A 22,691-nucleotide genomic window follows, 5' to 3' on the forward strand; every position below is an offset into this window, starting at 1 on the left:
GGGGGGGGGGGGGGGGGGATGGGTTAGCCTGGTGATGGGTATTAAAGAGGGCACGTTCTGCATGGAGCACTGGGTGTTATGCACAAACAATGAATTATGGAACACTACATCAAAAACTAATGATGTAATGTATGGGGATTAACATAACAATAAAAAATTTTTTAAAAATTAAAAAAGGGAAAAAAAAAAGAAAACCCCAAAGCCACGCCCAGCATTCAAAGAATCTCAACCCATGATGACTGTAGCATTTAAATCTTGGTATTAGGGTGGCAGAGCAGCCAATGGAAAAGTCAAGTTAAGCAAGTTTCACATTTTTATATCTTAAGATAAATCCCAAATAAATTAAAAACCTCAGTGACAATTAAAAAAACAAAAAAAACAAAAAACCTGTTACTAAAGTGCAAGACATAGAGGTGAATATTTGTATAACCCTGAAGTGGGTCAGGCCTTTCTAGTCAGTGACTTCGTTTGTTCCTACCTGACTACATCAAGATAGTAACGTTCAGGGGAGCAGCTAAACACAACTAACAAGATCTACCCACAGCGGGTCAAGTTTACATGTGATCCGCTTAAACAGTGAGGGTGCTGCCACCCTGACAATCAACAGACGTACTCAAGTAGAGAAAAAGGACAAAAGGCGTATTGACAGCCTCAGTATTTTACATAACTTTTGTCTCAGCAAATGTACTCCTTTGTTTCTGATTAATCTTGGATGCAGGGGAAAGATTTATTTGTAAGGAGATTGACTTCCTCATCCTTTACAAACGGAAGAGATTAGAAGCAATTAAAGTGCCCAACAATAGGGATTGGGATAATCTATCTTATAATCATGCGGTGGAAGACTGAAGCATTTAAAAGGATGATGTGTTAGTTTCCTAAGGTGGCTGTAACCAGTTACCACCAACTGAGTGGCTTCAAACAACGGAAATTTGCTCTATTGCAGTTCTGGAGGCTAAAGTCTGAAACCACGGTGTTGGGAGGGTCATCTCCCTCTGAAGGCCCTAGGGGAGAATCTTTCCTCCCCTCTTCCAGCTTCTGGTGGCCTGAGGCGTTCCTTGATGTTCCTTGACTTGGAGCTACATTATTCCAGTCTCTGCCTCTGACATCACAGGACCTTCTTAGTCTGCACGTGGCTGGCTTATAAGGGCACTGGTCATTGGATTTAGGGCTCACCCTCATCAGCATGACCTCGTTTTAACTATTATATCCACAAAGACCCTGATTCCAAATAAGGTCACATTCTGAGGTTCTGGGTGGATATGAATTTGGGGGGACACTATTCAACCCAGTACAGGTGGTATAGAAGAAGTTCTAAAGATACAGAAAAGCGTTTACAGAATATTACTCATTTTAAAGAGGTGGTCGTAAAGCAACAGGTATGGTGTTTATAGAGATCCTAAGTGGCACATACAGATCCTGCAAGACCGTGGCTGTGTCTTCACAAAACAGTATCAGTGGAAATGAGTAGTGAAAGGCTTGAATGATTTTAATTGCACTAATGAATGTCTGTATGTTCTAAATTTTTAGCAATAAACGTGTTTCTTTGATAACAAGATAAAATAATGAGCCTTTCTAATCTAGGGTTTCAAACTGTAGGTATAATAATTAATTAATGTTCTTGATTGCCACAGCTTTTGTCTAATTGGTTGAAAATATTATAGAGTTTACAAAGTTCAAAATACATTTTTAAATACGTCATTTAAAACAAGGAATATTTCAAAGTTGAATACTTCAAGATACAAGATAAGTTTTTGTTTTTCAAAATTACAGACCAGTTGAGATACATGGGTTTGAAATGTTCATTGTGTCTACTGTCTCTTGTGTTACTAAAATTTCACTGCAGGCACAGTTGTTTTAGGTAAGGGTAAACTTAAAAACTTTCTAGCTACATGTCTCTAGAGCACTGGTGAGCTATTGGAAATGAACAGTTCCCTTGTTATTTCTTATTTCCCTAGGCAAGGAATTATTCCTCCAGGTCTTACAGAAAATGAATTATGGAGAGCAAAGTACGTCTATGATTCAGCTTTTCATCCCGACACGGGTGAGAAGATGATTTTGATAGGAAGAATGTCAGCTCAGGTTCCAATGAACATGACCATCACAGGTTGTATGATGACATTTTATAGGTAAGTCATGGAAATATAACAACAGTTCATTTTATATTACAGAGCTTAAAGTACATTTTTGTGTATAAATAGTTTTATTGAAATAAATGTCATTTCACATTGAGTTCCATTTTATATAAATGTCACAACTCTAGGGGGTTGCTTTAACTTTTCCTGGTGCTAAATAAATAGTATTCTCTCTGTCATTCAAAAGGAGACTGAATTTTTCCTCTAACTCTTAACACCCAAAAGAAAATGAGATGGAGAAAGAAAATTTAAAAGTCTCTAAGCAAATTCTCTTTTTCATCCACTCATAAGTCACAGATGTAAGTGTAGATGTAGCCATAGACACAGACATGCAGGCTTGCACGTGCCATAAGGAGGGATCAGGGCTACTTCGCCTGCAGACAGCTGGCTTTTTTCCCCAAGAGAAGGGGCCTGACATTTGTTGAGCGCCTACTGTATGCCAGGCTCTCTACAGATTTAAGATCAAATTTAAGGAGGAGGACTTGATTCTCACCATAGCCCTTTGACCTTGGGCTTACCCATATCCAAAGAAGGAGGATGCTGAGAATCAGAGGATGCACTTTGGCCCCGCCACGCAGGTCCCAAGCTTTCGACGCAGAACGCAGGGTCTTTGACCTAGCGCTCTCCTTCCGCAGTCCATCTCCTCTGTGGTTACTGGTGTTCACATTTTCTGTTCCGCACAGCGGCTAGGTCACAGGCGATGGCCGGTGTGTGACGGATCGCTCTGTTTTAGGACGACACCGGCCGTGCTGTTCTGGCAGTGGATTAACCAGTCCTTCAACGCCGTGGTCAATTACACCAACAGAAGTGGAGACGCCCCCCTCACTGTAAAGTAAGACTGTAAGAGTTAATCGTTCTCTGCACTTGCCCAGTGTGCATTTCATTTGGTGGTGTATAAACTGTTGATATTGGTCAGAATATCATGGGGCATATTTTCCAGTAGCGTTTCTTCTCCTCCTTTCCCATCAAGATGACCGTCTTGTCCAGCCTACCTTCACAGACATGACTCTTGCTGTTAGGGACCCTGGTAGGTGGATTTGTCTCCCACACCCTCAGGCTCCCCGTGCAGAACACAAGGTGGGCAGTTGAGGGCCGGGCCGTGGCAGACGACAGGCTGTGCCCCCATCTACCCTGAGCCCGTGGCCAGGTAACAACATCAAAAGTAGCGGCATCAAGAGCGTAATCTCTGCAGAAACCAAGGGGACTTTTATTTAGGATTTGTCTTTAAAGAAGCCATCTCTAGAGCCAAACAGAAGGTGAACACGTTTAAAATGTTGCCTCCTGTAATAAACTGTTTGGACTGGCTAAAGTGATTAGTGAACCAAAACTTTTAGCTCAGCTTGGAGAACACTTCAAAGTGTTTTCTTTTTTGTCACTTTAAATGGCCTCTGACAGTCCATAGTGTTCTTTTGTCACCATATGGAACAAAGGCTGTAGAAATCTTGCCGCCACAGTGTTTATCACACCTTCATTTCTTCCAACCCTTTGAATTAAAACTTATTTTATTTATTTGTATTTATTATTATTATATTTTTTTAGAGAGACAGCTTGCAAGGCAGAGGTACGAGGTAGACAGAGGTAGAGGGATGGAGAACCTCAAGCAGACTCCACACCCAGCACAGAGCCCAACGCGGGGCTCGATTTCACGACCCTGAGATCATGACCTGAGCCAAAATCCAGAGGTAGATGCTTAATGGACTGAGCCAGCCAGATGCCCCAAAACTTAATTTAAAATAAAACAGCTGTGCTTAACTGCCTGTTGCAGATGGGACTTTTAGTATTACGATACAATAAGTTATAATTTTAAGAACAGCAGTATGACAGTTTTACTTCCAATATGTGTATTTATATTTTGAGAAGTACTTTTTATTTAGGTAGACATGCTGCCCACACTTAGGCCAAGATGCTGTTCCCTGCACGCTCACGGCCCCTCGGTCCACCCCCCACCCCCACCCCCACCCCCCCAGTACCTACTCCCTACAGCCGCTGCTGAAGCTGCTGGTCGGCTTGTCTGTGAGGAAGGCCACTCTGCCCGGGGCTGCTTGCTTCCGGTCTGCATTTGGCTGTTTGTAGAGTGATAGTGAGTGTTGTTTTGTGGGCTCTCCCTTCTTGATCATGCTCTTTCACATTGTCCCCTCGTTTACTCAAAAACTGTCGAACCCAAGTTTCCTGGTGTGCACCTGTTTTTCATGCACTATTCTTTCTTTTCAGTGAACTGGGAACAGCTTACGTTTCCGCGACAACTGGTGCTGTGGCAACAGCTCTAGGACTCAACGCATTAACCAAGGTGCTCGGACTTTTATTTCCCTAGTTAGGCTTCTTAATTTGTTCTCGTCCGCCTGGCTCAAGTCTCTCGATTATTTCTCAAAATAGTTCAAGTCCTAGGACTTTCTTATTACCATCATTATCTTCGCCTGCCTATCTCAGTTGGGTCTTCCGATGAGTTTCGGAAAGGCTGTCACCAGCACCCTCTGCCAAGCCCCTGGTCTGTCCCTGGCACTGCGTCTTACGTGCCAGTGCTCCCCGACCCTGGCTGCCCACTAGAGGCTGTGTGCCAGGAGTGTGCCCGCGCCCACACCTCTCGAGAGGTGGAGACGCCAGCGCCTGAACTCAAGACCCTGCGACTCCAAAGCCCCCCAGTCCGTCAGCCAGGCCAGTCTGGCCGATGTCTGGGAAGCATGTCTTGTCCCAGTGCGCCCATGCTGGAAATCGACAACCACCACCAGGGAACAAGTTTTGAAAGTACCCTTGGCCTGAGTTTCCATACAAAAGAGACTGTGTTTTTAGCAGTTTTCAAGGAGAAATAAGTATTTGCATTCAGTCATCCGGGCAAAGTAAAATAATGCTTTTGGGATTTTTTTTTCTGCAGCATGTCTCACCACTCATAGGACGTTTTGTTCCCTTTGCTGCCGTAGCTGCTGCTAATTGCATTAATATCCCATTAATGAGGCAAAGGTAAGATTCATATGCAGTCTTAGAAAGGACTGGTGCTTGACAGTAGAGTCTTATAATAATTAGTGGTGTTGAAACTTTTAACAGTTCATTTTAATATTTACAGGTGGAATTATATGGGACCTGGGTTTGCTTCAGAGTAATCTGGCGTGGGCACAGGGATGGGTCCATTAATGAAACAAGCTTAGCCATGAGTTGCTAATTATTGAAGTAGGCTGATGACTATGTGGGGGGTTAGAATACTCTTTCTACTTCTGTGTAATAAAAAGTTTAAAACATATATCTCAAACTAACATTTAGTTGTTGTAGAGCTAGGCAAAGAAGGTCTATGCACAGAAAGTTTATTCTCTAAAATAGGTACCCCCACCACTCCAGAACTGTCTTACTGGGTTTAAAATATTAATCTACATTTTTGGAAGTATTTTATAGAACTGACAGAAATTAAAAGAGAAGAAAGAACAAGAAAAAGCATTTTGGAATGGATAACAAAAAACAGGGTAACAATAGGAGCTATAATTTTAGTGTTAGTAATCACTTCTCGGCCTTTTGGCTAAGATCAAGTGTTAATCAAATTTTAGTGTTAGTAACTGGCGTTAACTATCCAGTGGTGCCATATACTAGTGATTCCTGGGTCAGTATAGTTAATTTACTTAGTAATGCCATGTATTATATGTGTCTTTCATTTGGGAAGTTGCTCAGATTTGCATGTGAGCATAGAAATTAGCCTAATCTTTAAGTTAGCATATTCACCCTTTGAATTATATTGTTGTTAAAAAATGCAGCACTTTTTTTCATGGAGTTTACTAGTGTTATTTTCCTTTTTTTAAAAAGATTTTATTTATTTATTTGAGAGAAAGATTGAGAGTGAGCAGGGGGAGGGGCAAAAGGAGAGGGAGAAAGAATCTCCAGCAGACTCTGCACTTGATCCCACAACCCTGAGATCACCACCTGAGCTGAAATCAAGAGTCGGATGCTCAACCGAGGCTCCCCGTGTTACTTTACTTTTGTGCCTACCACACAAGGATTAGACTTGTTCGTGGTATTTAAAAATAGACCTGTTAGGGGCGCCTGGGTGGCTCATTCGGTTAACCATCTGCCTTCGGCTCAGGTCATGATCCCAGGGTCCTGGGATCGAGTCCCATGTCGGGCTCCCTGCTCCTCTCTCGCCCTCTGCCCCTCCCCACTGCTTGCTCTCTCTCTCTCTCAAATAAATAAATAAAATCTTTAAAAAATAAAAATAGACCTGTTAGTGCCAAAACTGACACTCAAGCGGGTATTTGGATTCAGTAGGGACTTGGTCTTCCGTAGCACAGTGCTGTTTCCAGCCGTTTTCATGAAGGTATCTGTGAACTTCTTTGCCTGTGTTTTGCTCGGCAGGGAACTCAAAGTTGGCATTCCTGTCACAGATGAGAATGGGAACCGCTTGGGCGAGTCGGCCAATGCTGCAAAACAAGCCATCACACAAGTAGTTGTCTCTCGGATTCTCATGGCAGCCCCGGGCATGGGTTAGTAGCTCTTGGTCACCGAGCCCTGGCTGTAGTCTGAGGGGCGGGAAGCCACAGCGCAGCTTAAGCAGGGGAGTGGTGTAATCCTTGGGCTTTAGCGGCATGACATTGGGGGCCGTGTCAGGAGCAGAGTGAAGAGGGCCAAGAGTGATGGTTGGAGACTGGCCAGGAGGCTGGCACGCTACAGCAGGTCAGTGATGGGGCTGGTTTGGACCAAGGCGGCAACAGTATGGGCGATGAGAACTTGAAGGCAAAGAATTTGATTTTCGTACATCTTGAGAAGAAACTTCTCAAAGTTCTTGAATCAGAATAATTTCTACTGAAGGTTTATTTGTATCGATTAGAAACCCTTGGAATACAAACCAGGTTGGGTTGGTTAGAGCAGCTATTAAGATGTATGCCAAGCTTCTACTCAGTTTTGTCCTTAGGGCTTGGAGTCGACATGACCCACAGTCAAAAATCTGCATTGTATGTAACCCACTCCTAGGGCTTCCTAGAGCCACCCTCAAACCAAAGGCCGAGAGAAGATTCTCAGACTTACTCAGGAAACAGAGGGCCTGGGAAGTCTAGTGCTCATTACAGAAAAAATTTGAAATTAGTAGGATTAATTTCATCATCTAAGCTGAATGCAGAAAGCACTTGACTATTAACCAAGCTCTCAAAAGAGGCACACTTAATCAGTTGTTGTCAGGTTGTCCTGCTAGTATCTTTTGTTGTCTTTAAGTTCCTTTTGTCATTGTGAATCTCATCAGCGCACAAGTAGGAGTAGGGACATTATAGTGGTGTCAGTTATAATCCCAGATAATTCGGATTATCCAATTTAACCACCGTTAATCGATTGAACAAAGAAACCCCTTGGCGTCCTCATGAGACAGCGGTGCACGCTGTGGGGGTGGGTGCACTGTGGGAATTAGACACAGACGGGGGTCGTGAAACAGACGGGGGTCCCCAGGGTCTGGCGCCAACACGCCCACCACGCCCGACTTCCACATCTGCCGACAGCAGGCTTGCAACTCCAACCTCTACCCTGCATTTGCTTTTGGTTTGGGTTTTGTTCTTTCTCATTTTGAAATCTGAGGTTTCCCTTGGGAGCTCAGCCAGCCCAATGGATCTACTTTTAGAGGCTTGGTTATTTTAAACATTATTTAGTCCCCAGAGAAGAAATACAACCTTTCTGTCCCAGTGGAATCTATAGAGGTAATTGCCATATGGAAGTGGTTGATGTGACAGTTCAGTCTGATAGAAACTGTGAGTAAATAATAAATGAACTACCACTACCCGAGGAGTTATGTCCATTATTGTCTCCAACCGTCTCACAGCCAGTTTGATAGAATTCTCCCCATTTTATCGATGAGGAAAACAGAAAACTGAGGCTCGGAGAAGTTACGTAACTTTTCTTCCTCAAGGCAGGAATCTTTTTCTTAAGGCAGAATCTTTCTACTGGACTCCACGTGGGATGGATGCCTGGGGGAGGTTGCATTTGTTTAATTAGCACAGAAGGGGAAAGTTCCTGATGTTTGTACTGTTACATATTTAAAGTTAAATGTAAAGTTCTCTTCCAGATTATAAAATTTTCTGGCTGGTAATGAGCATTACATTGTTTTTAATTTTTTTAAATGCTAAAATATTTCAAAGAATTAATGCAAGTAATTTCACTCTGCCAGTGTGAAAATAGCCTAAAAGTGACATAAGCCTTTTGTAAAATGGTTAAAAAAGATGTGAGCTGAAAATAAATATTAAAGAAAGATTTAAATGGATGTATCTTTACTTGCAGCTATCCCTCCATTTATCATGAACACTTTGGAGAAGAAAGCCTTCCTAAAGGTAAGCAAGCCCCAGTTCTATTAATCTTTGTCTCAATCCTTTCAGTTCCTTTCCAGACTTCAAACAATACAGAATATTTCCTACACAGTGAGTGAAGAATTTGAAGGCCATTGGCACTTGGGCACTTACGTTAAATAAAAAGATGTTTCCGGGAACATTTTACTTCTGATCTCAGGTATTTGAGAAAGCTTTTGTAAATGAAGGTGGGTGCCCATTCCTCTTGAGAGGTTATACTCAGTTACAGCTTATCTTAGTCATCACTTGGATGTGTAGCTAGGTGATAATGAAGAGATTGTGTGAATTTGGAATGATGTGTTTATAAGTCACTACACATACTATCAGAAATGAAGAGTTTGGAGTAGTAGCTTTGTAGGACCCTGAATATAGTGCCCGGTGTATTTTTCTTTGCTGATCATATCTAGTAATTCATTAATTTTATCAGCCACCTCCCTTCAAGGTCACATTGTGACCAAGGACTCTCGATGCTTCTACATTGCTTTTTGTAGCTTCCCGGTGTAAAGCAATAGTGTTCATGCGTCACCCTCATTTTCCAGTTCTTTCACAAGTGGGATACGGTAGAATAGGGTGACTCACTTGGCTCATGCGGTTTGGAAAGTGGCATTGTTAGATCTGCCAAGAGAAAGGAGCCACGCTCCTCGCTGGAGGAGCAGGTATGTTGTGGGGAAGACCACAGCTCTCCTGGCTGAATTGTTTTGGGTCTTAGAAACAGAACTGTAACATCGAGGGAACAAGATAAAGCTTTATAAAAGGACATAGTTCACAAGCCAAGCACTTCCTGAATGATTTCATCGCTTAGGAGTATTCTAAATGTGTGACAGGTGTGTTCACTGACCCGTATACTCCCCATGCGCCCCAGAAGGAAAGCTACAGTCAACACTAAGCGAACACTTCATAAACACTTTAAATATAAGAATGTTCTTCGAGAAGTAAGCCGGAAAAGTCTACTATGAGGAAACAGTAATGTTGAGTGCTTCGTTTGACCCATGTAGCCAGGTTGTCACCTGTCAGTGCCCCAACCCCATGTTAGGGAAAGGGGCCCCTCTCTGCAGCACCTTCTCTCATATTCTTTCTTGGGTGCTTTGGGCACATGGAAGAATTCTATTCCCTGCGCATCCTCTTCTAGCAATCTTACACGTCGGTGTGAATTGTGCAGTCGTGTTGTTGTGGCTCTGTAGCTACTGAACAGTCCCAAAATACAAAACAGTTATATATATGGAAGCAGTAAAGCTATTGCTATAGACCAAAATGTCATCGTGGACTCATCCGACATTTTACCTACTTCACTAAGCTCTTCTTTTGAGAATTAATGACAAAGTTTTGCCCAAATCTCTTTCTGGTGCAAAACTTAGAAAAGGATTAACTCTTAAAAGCTGCTAATGGATTAGTTTATGTACTGGAACATTAACTATATCCTAAAACTACCAAATTGTATACACATAATGAAATTCATCAGCTTTGACATCTCCGTGATTTTCAGATAATCTGAAAAAAATTAGTGCTCTTTCCTCTGTCCATCCCTGCTTTACTTATGGGAAGTGGATTCAGGCTTTGGGGGAAGAAACCTATTAAGTTAATTTAAATGGGGTTTGTCAGTATCACTCTCCAGGATACTAGTAGGAAGTGGCCCATCCAGTACATCCATAACTTTGCAGACATTGACTTGATGCCCTGCGTTCTTCTCTACCAGCTCTTAATCTGGGAAGCCATTAGGATTAGGATTCTAGTAGTTCAGCGAGGGCATGTGTTGACCCAGGCAACCTGTTGACTTACCTGGTTGTTAGCTCCTAAGGTAATGGCATGCCAACTTCAGGAGCAATGGAGGATCAAAATAAACCTAACCCCCCACCCCCCGGGTTGAATTGAAGCAAAATTCAGGTTTTTAAAGCAAGACCAGATGTCTAGGTGAGTTACAAGGCTTGGAAATTGTCATCTGATGTGAGTTTGTCTGAAATAAAAGTGACAGCTTTTGCAAGAGAGGAGTACTAAGTGTGGCTCATCCACCAACAGTGCAACAAGCTTATGATTGTCCTGAATCTGCAGGTAACCGTGAAAGCAGATGGGAGGCCACTCTCGGTGGCAGCATCCCCATTGCTGAGGCCTACCCAGTCTTTTCTCTCTGCCTCTCAAATGCCACCCAACACCTCTTTAGCAGAAGGGTCTCCGCAGCCTGTTTCTGGATTGGAGGCTCTGAATCTCACCAGCTGCCCCTGCGGGTGGTACTTTATTCTGCAGTCCGGCTCTGGCCTGCGGGTATTGGGCATACTCTGGCTGCTAACATGTGTCCTGATCATGGCTGGGGATTCCAGAAATTCTATGAGAAAGTCTGCATTTGAAGCTCCATTAATGCTGAAAAGTTAGGTCACTGGGGAAAACACGAAATGAGGTCGGTACATTCTTCTCCTAGTGCAGGTGTGCATTGGCGCTCCTGGGGTCTCAGCATTGTCGGAAAAGTTGCCGGAGTTACTCTGATCTCCGAGTGACAGACACTGGACAGAAGACCCAGTTGGGCATCTCGCATCATTTTCTTGCTCTGACGGATGGAGACTGCTGCAGATAGAGCCTAATAACATTTTCGACGTGAGGGACCCGGCAAATGATACAAGCAGTTAGCTCCCCATTGTCACTCTGTTGTGGGCTTTTTCACATTAATGAATGAATGCATATTGTGTTTTCCTCTCCCACCTCAGCATACGGTTTTTAGCTTTGCTTGATACCGTATACGTTAGTGATAACTTGGAGATGTGCCACCTCACCTGTCCTTGACGAAGCAGCCCTCTGTCTGCCCCACTGCCAACAGTGAAGGGCCTCACGGGGAGCTGGGAGAGACCACTGGCCTCAGAAGCCCCGTGGCAAGGTCGGGAGTGGTGGTCAGAGTGGCTGACACTCAGTCCCAGCGTCCCGCCACCCACAGGGGGTCTGGTTGTAGCTGTCGTGCTGCAGACCTCAGTGGAGGATGTTGCTTTGAAAAAGGAATGGCAGACTGTTGTTGAGCTATTCGTACACACATACCACTCCCCAAGTGCAGCGTGGCCTTACCCTGCAATACTGCATTTTGCCCACGTAGAGAGTTCCATAGGACTTAACTGATAGTCTAGCTATTGCTAAAACATAGGCAGAGGTGGCTTGTATTACTATCCATATATTTCCATCTTCAGAGCACTTTCACATGCATCAGGAAAGGCAGGCTTTACCGTGCCCCTTCTACAGAGGCTCCCGAGATAATTTCTACAGCAGCTCATGACGTCCACGTGGGTGGTGTCTGCCTCACTTGGCCCCCTGCTTGTTCCCACAGCCCCAGCGGCTGGCTGTGCCCCTTTGTAAGGGTGTACTTATCTGGGCTTTTACCTTGGACATGACCAGACTCCTCTGCAAGCATGAAACAAATTGAACCTTCTTGGCTTTTTATGAGCTTGGGGAGCATTCAGTGTGATTCGTCCCTCCCCCTATCTTTCCCCAAGTGGGGTGCTGGAAAAAAAGCATCAGCAGTGGGCATGTGACTCCCAGAAATCTTTGCAATAAACCAGAAAGCTCACTGCTGAACATCTGGCCCTTCGAAGAATGGTATTCTTGAACCATTCTTGAACCATTCTAAAGAGACCAACTCCTGTGGTCTCTTTACCTTGCTGGCACTTTCATTGGGAATAAGTCAAGTTAATATGGTTTGGGTCAGATAATAGTTCCTCATTCCTTAAGTTCTACTTCTTCCATATTCCCTTTAATAAAGGTAGACTGCTCTGTCTACTCTGTAGATTTTTCAGGACTTCCTGTTAATTAAATGTGAGTGTTGCATTTATTTATCCATTCACTCATTTATTTATTGACTCACCTGCCCTTTGCTGAGTGCCTGTTACGTGCCAAGCAATGTGCTAGGTGCTTGAGTCATAGAAACAGGGCTTGAGCCCTGCTCGCAGGGACCATATAGCACAGTGATGGGAAGAGGCACAGGGCAGTGGTTGTAATACTTGGTGGTTACAGCACAGAGGGAATAGAGGAGGTGTCTCCCTCAACTACAGGGGGTGGCAGAGTCTTGAAGGGGACGGCTCAAGGGTACATGCTTTGCAGAAGCTCAGAGAGGTCACACAGCATGGCTTATTGGGAGACTTATGGACGATCAGGTTGCCTGGCATGTGGGCCATGTATAGGGAATTGACTATATCATATGTAAAAATTAATTCCCCATGGTTCGTAGACTCTAAATGTAAAAATCAACAACTGTAAAACTTCTAGCAAAAAAATATAATAGATCATCTTTGAGATCGAGAGTTAGGCCAAGATTTCTTAGACACAACACCAAAGGCAGTCCATAAAAGAAAAAGTGATAAATTGGACTTCATCAAAATGGTAAAATTCTGTTTTTTGAAAACTATAAAAGATGAAAAGATAAATAGACTGGGAGAAAATCTATACAAAGCTTGTATCTGATAATAGAGTTATATCCAGAAGATCTAAATCACTCAATACTCATTTAAGAAAACAACCCAATTTTAAAAATGGGCAGAAGGTTTGAATGGACGTTTCACCAAACACATATCTGTATCAGATAAGCACATGAAAAGATGCTCAGTATCTTTATTTACTGGGGAAATTCACATTAAAGCTACATGAGCCACCACTAAACATCTACAGGAATGGCTAAAACCAAAAGGACTGACCATAGCATGTGTTGGTGAGGATGCGGAGGAACTGGAACTCTCATGTCTTGCTGGTGGGAATGAAAAATGGTACAACCACTTTGGAAAATAGTTTGGTAGTTTCTTAAAAAGTGAAATAGATGCTTACCATCTGATCTAGCCATTCCACCCCTAGGTGTTTACCTAGGAGAAATGAAAGCATATGTCCATAAAAGACGAATGGTTCACAGCAGCTTCATTTGCAATAGCCAAAAACTGGCAACAACCCAAATGTTCATCAGCAGGAGGATAGATTACCAAATTGTGCTGTATCCATGCAGTGGAATACCTCACTCAGCAAGGAAGAGTAATGGACTACTGATACATGCAACCACCCAAATTAATCTCAAAACAATTACACAAAAAATAGATACCATACATAAAATTCTAGAAAATATAAACTGATATATAGTGGCAAAAAGGAGATCAGAGGTTGCCAGGGAATGGGTGCAGGGTTTAGGAGAGAGAGAGGAATTGCCAAGGGCACAAGGAACAAGGAAAGCATTACGGGTGACGGATATGTTCATGACCTTGATCATGGGGATGGCTTCACGGCTGAATACATGTATAAAAACTGCAAATACTTGCAGTTTACTGTATGTCAGCAAAGCTATTAGAAAAAAGATCCTGGGGGAAGGAAGACTTTAGGGTCATATTACTTTTCGAGCTTTTACCTCTTAAATATATTTTTTTTATACTTACGATTACTCTCTTTAATTCATTGAAACTTTTATTTACAGTATTCTCTGTTTGCACGATTTTAAGTGTGTGAGTATGTAGGGGAAGACCAGACATCCACCGCTCACTAATTGAGTCTCAGGCTGAGTGCTATTTAAGAAGTAGGGGTGAATCAAGTGAATGGCGTGCTGGAGAGGAGTCGGGAGACTCTGGGATGACATCCAGGTTGGGTTAAGTCAGAATTCTCCAGGATCCTTGTCATTACTCAGAGCCTTTCCATCGAAACCTTCGGCACGAGCCACAGTCCGCCTTCCGCCCATACACATCCTTCTTTGAGATTACCCGCAACTGTTCCCTGAGATAACAGGTTAGCCCTGTTTGCTTCAGACAAGAGCCCACTTGAAATCAGAAGGCCATTCTCAGGGGCTCAAGTTCATCCTCCACAAAATCTCCTTCAGTACTTAGTCTGCCTTCCCATCACCCAGTGCAGATGTCACATCTGGGAAATGCCGGGGCGAGGATATACATCTCTGTATGAAAATCCATATCATCATACAGGGCCAGTTACCCAAGATACAATATGTCCTTTTCTTGCTGTCCTTTGAGGGGTGGGCCTGTCCCCTCTTGATGACATTTCTCCCTTCCTCTCTAGTACTTGCCTCTCTCCCCTCACGTTAACCTGCGTGACGTACCTTTTCGCCAGAGGAGTCTTCTCGGGGACCAGGGTACGCCTCTCATGCAAGCTTCTTTGGGATCATGATCTTTTAACAGCCTGTGTTGACTCTGCACTAAGTTGGCCGATTTCATAACAACCAGTTCACAACTCAGCTGCCGCTGTTTCAGGGGCCTTGTTTCTAGAACATCTATCCCATCGTTCTCTGTATCACATGTTTTGGTACCACTCCTTTTTGAAAACTAAAAATCTAACAGTGCTTATTCTCCAAAAGACCAACCAACTCATTCATTTCCATTAAAAAAACAAAAAAAAGTGACAGGCAAAAATTTTCTGTGCCAGCAGTAGTTTTAACCATATTGACAGCAACTAAAAGCAAGAAAGGGAAGCTGCAGGGGAGGAGGGAAATGTTTGCTGGGTTTCTGCTACGCTCTGGGCTCCGTCCTGGGTGCTTTACGAATGTTACCTGGCACATCTCCCACACACTTTTAGGCTACTGTTGCGATCCTCATTTTGCAGCGAAGGAAACCGAAGCTTGGAGAGGTTGGGTTCTGCCTGCCCTGTCCCCACAGTCGCGAACCAGGCGGCAGGGCAGAGAGTTGAGTACAGGTTTGGCTGTCTTCCAACCTGCGCACCAGTCTGTGCTACCTCCCCCCGCAGGAGGTAGTGATTCCTCCACGTGTTCAGAGCCAGGCATCTCTCAGACGGTATGTGCAAGAGAAAAAACTGAGAAGCCACTTGATCTTTGCATGTGCATTCATTGACCGGTCAAGGAGGCTACAGGAAGTCAGGACTAACACGCTTGTTGCAGTGTTACCCCAAATTTCACTAATCCGGATCTTGTAACCTGGAGAGTTTCCTCCCTATTAATCAGCAGAAGAAATTGTCTCTGTATGAAAAGTATTCAAAATAATTTCTCTCTCAATACAGAGGTTCCCATGGATGAGCGCACCTATTCAAGTTGGATTAGTTGGCTTTTGGTGAGTGGAATTAATTTTTTATAATTAATTTCTTCTTTAAAGGTAAATACACAGCCTATGAAAGGTGAAGGAATGGGCAGATAATGTGGGACACAAGTTTTGAAAGTGAGACCATCCCAGAACATCTGGAACTTATGGTCCCCAAAATTAGATAGAAGTAAAGAGAAACCTACAATGTTTGGGACTATTTGCATGATTCTTTTTTTAAACTCCTGATATCTCTCTGATGTTTTTTGTTTAAATTATCTTGACAGTCCTTGGTAATAAAATTACACAAACAGGACATACTTTATAAGGAAATACGATGCTCGAAAGAAAGGGGATTGTTATAAAAGTAAAATAGAAGAAGAATCTGAAAGTCATCCATTTGAAAATGCTCTGATTTGTCTTTTTTTTCCTTTTTTTTTTTTTTTTTTAGTTTGGTATTTGCTACACCTCTGTGTTGTGCTCTATTTCCTCAGAAAAGGTATGTATTTGCTATTCTTCGGAATGATCACGAGTTTTAATCCTAAAAACCGGTTGAAGACACAGGTGCTGTTATTCCGTTTCACTTGAAGGGAAGTTGAGATTCAAAAAGATTAATGAAGCCAAGTCTCTAAAAGGAAGAGATAGAGGCAGAAGTCAAACACACATCTGTTTAATTTCAGAACTCTCTTTATCCCGCTCTACTATTACATTTGAAAATGCTTTATTCGTTTGTAAGAGTCAGGTTAACTCTGGTACAAATTTGCTTTTGTAAAAAATTTAAATATGGCTTCTTCTCATCCAATCCATTGGCCAGTGCAGCTACAACACAGACATGTTCGAATTTAAGGTCCGCCCCAGGGACAGCGGTTATATGCACTTTGCCTCGATGGTTGGTTTATTTGCTGCCCCTCTTCCTATTTAGTTTCTTGCCTTAAAATCCTTATTGTGTACTGTCATCACAAGCTACCCTTAAATCCCGCTTTTGATGTAAGAACTGGATTGATGGGCATAAATCAGCATGGGATAAATCTAGGTCTTCAGCCTCTTGCTGATCCAACATGAAAGCAGAGAGAGCAGCATTTTGTTGTTTGGCCTTTGTCTAAGGGTTACCAGGCTCCTGCCTTTGTAATACCCCATGCGCCATTAGGCCCCAGACATAGGGTCTTTCATGCCTGAGGCTTTCAAAGGACAATGAGGGGTACTGGAACTAACTTTATCATGTCCACGCCACCTGATAAAGCACTCCACCTTTATCTGCTCTTTCACATCCATCTTTGACTCCTACTGGTCTTAAATAGGGCATTAAATCCCAAGGAAAAGGAGCCTCGAAATCACCTTGATGCCTAGAGCCATACCCCCTGGGAGGGGGCAGGACCTTCACAATTTATTCTCTAAGCCCACTACAGATGCATTTCCTCAAATCGAAAGAGGGGTAATTACACCTATTTACTTTTCAAACTCCAGAAGCTCAGGACTCAACATAAGAAAAGTTTATTCCAATGTCCAGCAGTTGACCTTGTACTCAGTGACTTAGAAATAGTGTATGTGAAATGCTGAGGAGAATACCTAATAACAAGATAAGCCCTTAATAAAGGTAGCTGTTACCATTTTGAGATTAAAGGATTTGAAAACCCATAAAGGAGCTTCCTACATAGGCCTTGGTTTAAATGAAGCTTATTCCTGGTTTTTTTGCTTATACCTTTGTTTATTTTTCTTTTTGATTCTTACTCATCAGTTGGATAGAATAGGATTACTGATATTCCTTGGTTCATTACACACTACGCTCATTGGTCCAAGCATGACCCTATTTTGTTTACTTTAATGATATAATGAACACCCATGAATCCACTGCCCACTCATAAATAAAAATATTACCAATAAGTTATATGTTTTTATAGATTCTTCCCAGCCCATACCCCTCCCTCCTGCAGATTTAACCATTATGCTGCATTTCATATTTATAATACAATTACATTTAAAAATTTTTATTATATATATATGCATATATATAGTGCATATATATACATATATATATATTCCCGATGTTGTTTAGTTTTGCCTCTTTGGGAACTTTTTAGGCAAGGGTGTCATACTATATATAGTCTTCTGCTACTCGTTCTTTTTTATTCAATATCATGTAGCTAAGATTCATCCACATTATTGCATGTAGCTAAATTCATTCACTGTTTACTGCTGTATAATAGTCCATCGTATAAATACGCCACAATCATCCATTCTCCTGCACACATGAGAAATAATGAAAACGCTCCTTATCAGAATTTGTGGGAAGCAGCAAAAGTGTTGCTTTGAGAGAAATTTATAGCTTTAAATGTATATATTAGAAAGGAAGAATGGCTGAAAATCAAGCACTAAAGGTCCAACTTAAGGTCAAAAAGGAACAAAAAGAATAAACTGCAAGGAAAGAGAAAGGAAGGATGTAAGAAATAGAGGAGGATCCAGGAAGTCAAAAGTTGGTTCTTGAAAATAGTAACAAAATGGTAACAAATAGTAACAAAATCATCGTGATGTCAATCACAACAAAAGGAACAAATAATACTATGAATGAAGAGAAGATGTGACTACAAATATTACTACAAGTATTATCAACATCATTATGCCAGTAGATTTGAAAACAGGCAAATGGACAAATTCCTGGAAAAATATTAACAATGCTGAAAAATTAGTCTGAATTGGCATATCGCCATTAAGGAAGTTGAAGTTTTATTTAAACTTCTTCATACAAAATAAACACAAGAACTAGGTGGTTTTACAGGTGGAGTTTACTCAACTGTCAAGAAACAGATTACTCCAGTTTTAAACAAACTCTTCCAGAAGATTAAAAAAAAAGAGTCTCCCCACTATCCAGGAAGGTTTGAATAACTTTAATTCCAAAATCGGAGTTGGCCTTTATAATATATTAAGAGTAATTATGAGTACTTCTAGATCAATGGAAAAACAAGACCAAGAGACAGTATAGCGTGTTGGTTAGGAGCGTGGCTTTGAATCTCAAGTGTCCCTCCAGTTTCCTTATCTGTAAAACTAAGATAATACCTGACTTTCAGGGTTCTTATAAGGATGAAAAAGCATAATATCTGGTCCAACAAATGATCAATAAGTCATAACCATTATCATTATCAGTGGCATCATTTTAAGACTACTCTACGTCCCACTGTGTAGAACATAACCACGTAGGTACTTTTTTTCCTATATTCACAATATTTCTTTTATTTTCTTACATATGTTTATATATCTATATCCTGTCTTTTTTTTAATCTCATGTTTTCCCACATCTCAACTATATTACAGAACAATTTTTTTAAAAGACGAATTACATATTGAAATATTACCAGGTTTTCTGGTAGTAAGCATTATGGACAATTTTTCTTCATACTTTTATATAATAATAAGTATGCATTTGTCACAAAAAAACAAGCTTTAATACATTCAAGTACTTTTTTTAAACGCATAAAGCAAAGACTAACAAGTCATCGCTCAGTGGTGTGTGACTATGAGTGATGGTTTTTTTCTTGTACAGTTCAGTATTTTCTAAAACGTTTGCAAGAAGCATGTATTCTTAATACAGTGGAGAAAAGCATATTAATGCAAGTGAATTTTTAGTGTTAAAAATTCCACTAAGTACATATGTCTTTTTTATTAATGGTGAACATTTATATTGTTTTCCTTGGGAAAGTGGCATTATCACACACTGTTTCCCAATACCAGCAGGGGCTGAGAGTCTTGTTGCTTGCCTTCTTCCCAGCCATGAACAGTTTTTAAACTTTTAATAATTTTTGAGCTCTTAAGATGCATTTCTTTGATTATTAGCAACAATTAATTTTCCAAAAGGAACTGGGCATTCATTTTCAAGGCACAGGAGGCATTTTTCAAACAGGACTCTGTCTTACAATACCAGTCATGATTCGGGGAGCCGGGGGGGGGGGGGACGGCCCTTCTCTGCTGTGTGTCCAGATTCTAGTTCCCTACTCTGCCCATGTAATAATCGTGTCGTTTCTCCCTTATCCTAGTTCCATGTCTGTGACAAGCTTGGAGGCTGAGTTGCAAGCCAAGATCCAAGAGACCTATCCTGAATTACGACGTGTATACTTTAATAAGGGATTGTAAAGTAGCAGAAGAAACTCTACAGCTTATCCCGTCTACTGCAAACCCGGTGAGGAAAAGCCTGTTCGACCCGGGTTCTCCCAGTTACAGAAACCTTTTAAAGACCCACATTAGCCTTTTAGAGTCAAGCTGCTACTTACAGCACAGCACCTGGTATGGGCCAGGCGCCTGACACCTGTTGGCTCCCTTACATTTGAATCACGATATAATTTACAGAAATACCCTTCCTCTAGCTTTTATAGTAATTGTTTTTCAAAGACAATATACCAGCCCTCACCCAGAGTTTTAAAAAGCACTGCTAGGCATAGAGTAGATGTTCAGTATATGCTCAATACATATGTATTGATTATCAGTGAGTGAAAAGGAAATCTGTTTGAAATATTGAGTTTTTATCCCATTCTTGTTTCAAATCACTCAGCAGTGATTGGGGAAAACACAAAAGCTCTGAGGCTAAGCTATAAAAAATGACTCGTAAATATTAAGGACATTTGCTTCCACTTTGGGCAATGGGCAACCCAAAGTAGATGATGAGTCTTTTTATAGGATTTATAGGATAAAAGCTCTTGCGTCTACTTCCCAAAAGTCACAGTAATAGACACATGTGATGAGCCATCCCTGCTGTAAACAACTATATGCATTCATATTGCTGGTGGATTTCTTTAGTTGACTCTTAAATTTATTCTGTTTTACATTCCTATGAAGTTAATCTTACCTTGCACTTGTTGACTTTATATTCAATTATTTACATCAAATAATCAAATAACTGAAATGTACAAATGTCAAATTTTGGAAGTATATTCAATACCAATGCTGTATGACTGGGTTGAATCTGGTTTGTTTGATTTTTTTTTTAGAAGTGAGAGCACAGTTCCAGCTAGCTACATGTCTTTTCTTGTCATTCTCATAGACCTCTTTGGCTTTCAGAAAGATACAGAAATAATGTGTATGTGAATCAGTGACTGAATGAATTGTACTTGAATAGTCTATACTTCATTCCACCCTGTTTGACAATAAGGAATCCATGGACCACTGTTTACCTCCTTTGTAGTCGCTTCACATGTATTTAATGTAACAGATTATGTTTCAAGTCTGAAGATGTTCAAGGCATATGCCAGGTGGTTGTTCTGTTGAGTGAGGCCACTCAGTTCAATTGTAATTCAGAGACTTATAAGTGAAAAAAAAATGTAGAAGCTAGTTTTGACAGATTTTTCCAGACAATGTGACCAGACTGAATTTCCTCATAAAGAAAAAATGGTGTTCCTTGTGTCCGTGTTTCTCTTTTCTCTGAAAGGATTAATGGATCTGAAGCTTGGGGCCACTCTGAGCCTTCCTTTGTGCCACCAGAATTTTCTCATTTAGATTTTCTGTCTTAAACCATTTGAGGCAAAATAGCTTCCCCATTACATTCTGTCCTTGGATGTATTTTATTGCCATAGATGCTTCTCTTTAAACAGTGGTAAGAGCCTGAAATTCAAGGCAGATCTCCATGAGGTGCTTTTAAGGGTGCTTTTAAGGAGAAACCGAAGCCCCCCACAACCTGCCCCAGCTAATCTCAGTATTCTTACCCCCACCCTCCCCACTCCCCACCCCTGTTCACTGGTAGCTCCTTCTCAGAATCTTAACCTTCATTGAGAAATTAATCAACAACTGGCTTGAAGATTGATGAACTAAACTTTATACACACCAGGAAGGGATAATGAACATGGAGATGTGTCTTTTTAAACATTATTTATTGAAGCTTCCAACTCTTGATGCTTTTATATAGAAATATTAACTGTATCGTTTAATCGTGGTTTATAAAAAGGAACAAATGAACCAAGATTGGCAATTTTGCTGATTTCTTAGAAATACCTTTTCTGGAGAAAAGTCCACATGAAGTGCAATGAGCTTATAATGGTAAATAGTTATTCATATTTCTATTAACATTATAAAGAATTATGATTGTGCGTATTTACTGACTGGCAGTTTTTATTTCAGTATTAGCACAGTGTCTCGCCAGTGTTGGAATCAATGTATTATTTCAGTTCAAGTGGATGAAATGTTAAATAAACTCAGAATGAAAATAAATTCTCTCTTTTATTTGTATGTAAAGAGTAATGCAGTTTTTATGTCACAGTTGATGGTACCTTTCATTCCGACTTGACATCTGGGTACCATCAGTAACTCGCAATGAATGATAGTTTGTATTATGCCTTCAGCAGGAAATTCTTTCCTGTTTTTGGCTCCCAGGCTGCCACCTTCGTGAATACCATATGCACAGAGCACACGCCCCCTCCCAGCCCCACACAGTGTAATTCCAGGAATGTCTGTTATGAGCACAGGGGGAAGTGTGATTCTGCTTTAGATGCTGATAACGAACACCATTGCACACGGTGGGGAGGTAAATTCGCTCTCAGATTGTCTGTCAGATTCTAAGGTGGAACTAGCCTTTGACATAGTTCACAGAGAAGAATCTCAATTAACCCAGGATTGGGGAGTGCCTTATGACCAGACTTAATAAAGGGTTGAGCATTTTAACCTTCTTGTTCCTGTCTCTGCATCTGTTTTACTACCTAACTCTGTTCGTCACTTAAAAATGAGTTAACTATATTCAAGGGCTTGGGTCTAGAAGTCAGACAGAGCCGGTAGAATCTTGGTTGTACCCACTTTTAAAATATATGTGTTTAGGCAACTTACATTCTCCATAACTTTCAGCTTTGTTTGTTTGCTTTGGTTTTGGAGAAAATAACTGAATGTACCTCATAGAATCATTATAAAGATGAGCGAGACAGTCTCTGTAGAGCAGTTAGCATATTGCCTGGCACGTAGTAAACTCAGTGAATGGTTGCCCAGCGTGTATTTATTTGTTCTAGAGACACTGCTTGTGCATTCAGAATACCAGTTTATCAGTGTTCATGGTAAGATTTTAGAACCCCAGCAACTCCCCCAGAGATAACCCCCAACCTAACTAAAAATACAGATTAAAATGCTCAGACAGAGACACTTGAATCCATCCTGTTAAAATGTCCGACAACTAAGGTTTTGCCTGAATGAGACAGAGGTAGGAAAAGTCTCTGCTCGCAGATGAGAAAACCGGGGCTTCCAGTGGTGAAGTGCAAGCTCAAGGCCACTCCTGGTCACTTGAAAACTGCAGTGGGAGCCAAGATCTGACACCCAGGCCTTCAGCCCTC

General features: G+C 41.4%; 1 protein-coding gene across 3 annotated transcripts in view; it reads left to right on the plus strand.

Moving 5' to 3' along the window:
* Positions 1 to 22,043, plus strand: part of SFXN1 (sideroflexin 1) — a 40,090-nt gene extending 18,047 nt beyond the window's left edge. For 2 of the 3 annotated variants that reach the window (XM_032403748.1, XM_032403750.1), the window contains 9 exons: positions 1,956 to 2,126; positions 2,866 to 2,964; positions 4,344 to 4,419; positions 5,002 to 5,087; positions 6,462 to 6,589; positions 8,364 to 8,413; positions 15,386 to 15,435; positions 15,854 to 15,901; positions 19,428 to 19,855. In XM_032403748.1, the coding sequence (XP_032259639.1) occupies positions 1,956 to 2,126; positions 2,866 to 2,964; positions 4,344 to 4,419; positions 5,002 to 5,087; positions 6,462 to 6,589; positions 8,364 to 8,413; positions 15,386 to 15,435; positions 15,854 to 15,901; positions 19,428 to 19,524 (805 nt within the window). In that variant the 3' untranslated portion in view covers positions 19,525 to 19,855. Of the gene's footprint in view, positions 1 to 1,955; positions 2,127 to 2,865; positions 2,965 to 4,343; positions 4,420 to 5,001; positions 5,088 to 6,461; positions 6,590 to 8,363; positions 8,414 to 15,385; positions 15,436 to 15,853; positions 15,902 to 19,427 lie in introns of all 3 variants that reach the window. The other variant, XM_032403747.1, reaches the window with a different exon arrangement.
* The last annotated feature ends 648 nt before the right edge of the window (positions 22,044 to 22,691 follow it).

This window comes from Phoca vitulina, unplaced genomic scaffold (genome assembly GCF_004348235.1).
Source record: "Phoca vitulina isolate PV1807 unplaced genomic scaffold, GSC_HSeal_1.0 scaffold6, whole genome shotgun sequence".
Taxonomy (NCBI): Eukaryota; Metazoa; Chordata; class Mammalia; order Carnivora; family Phocidae; genus Phoca; species Phoca vitulina.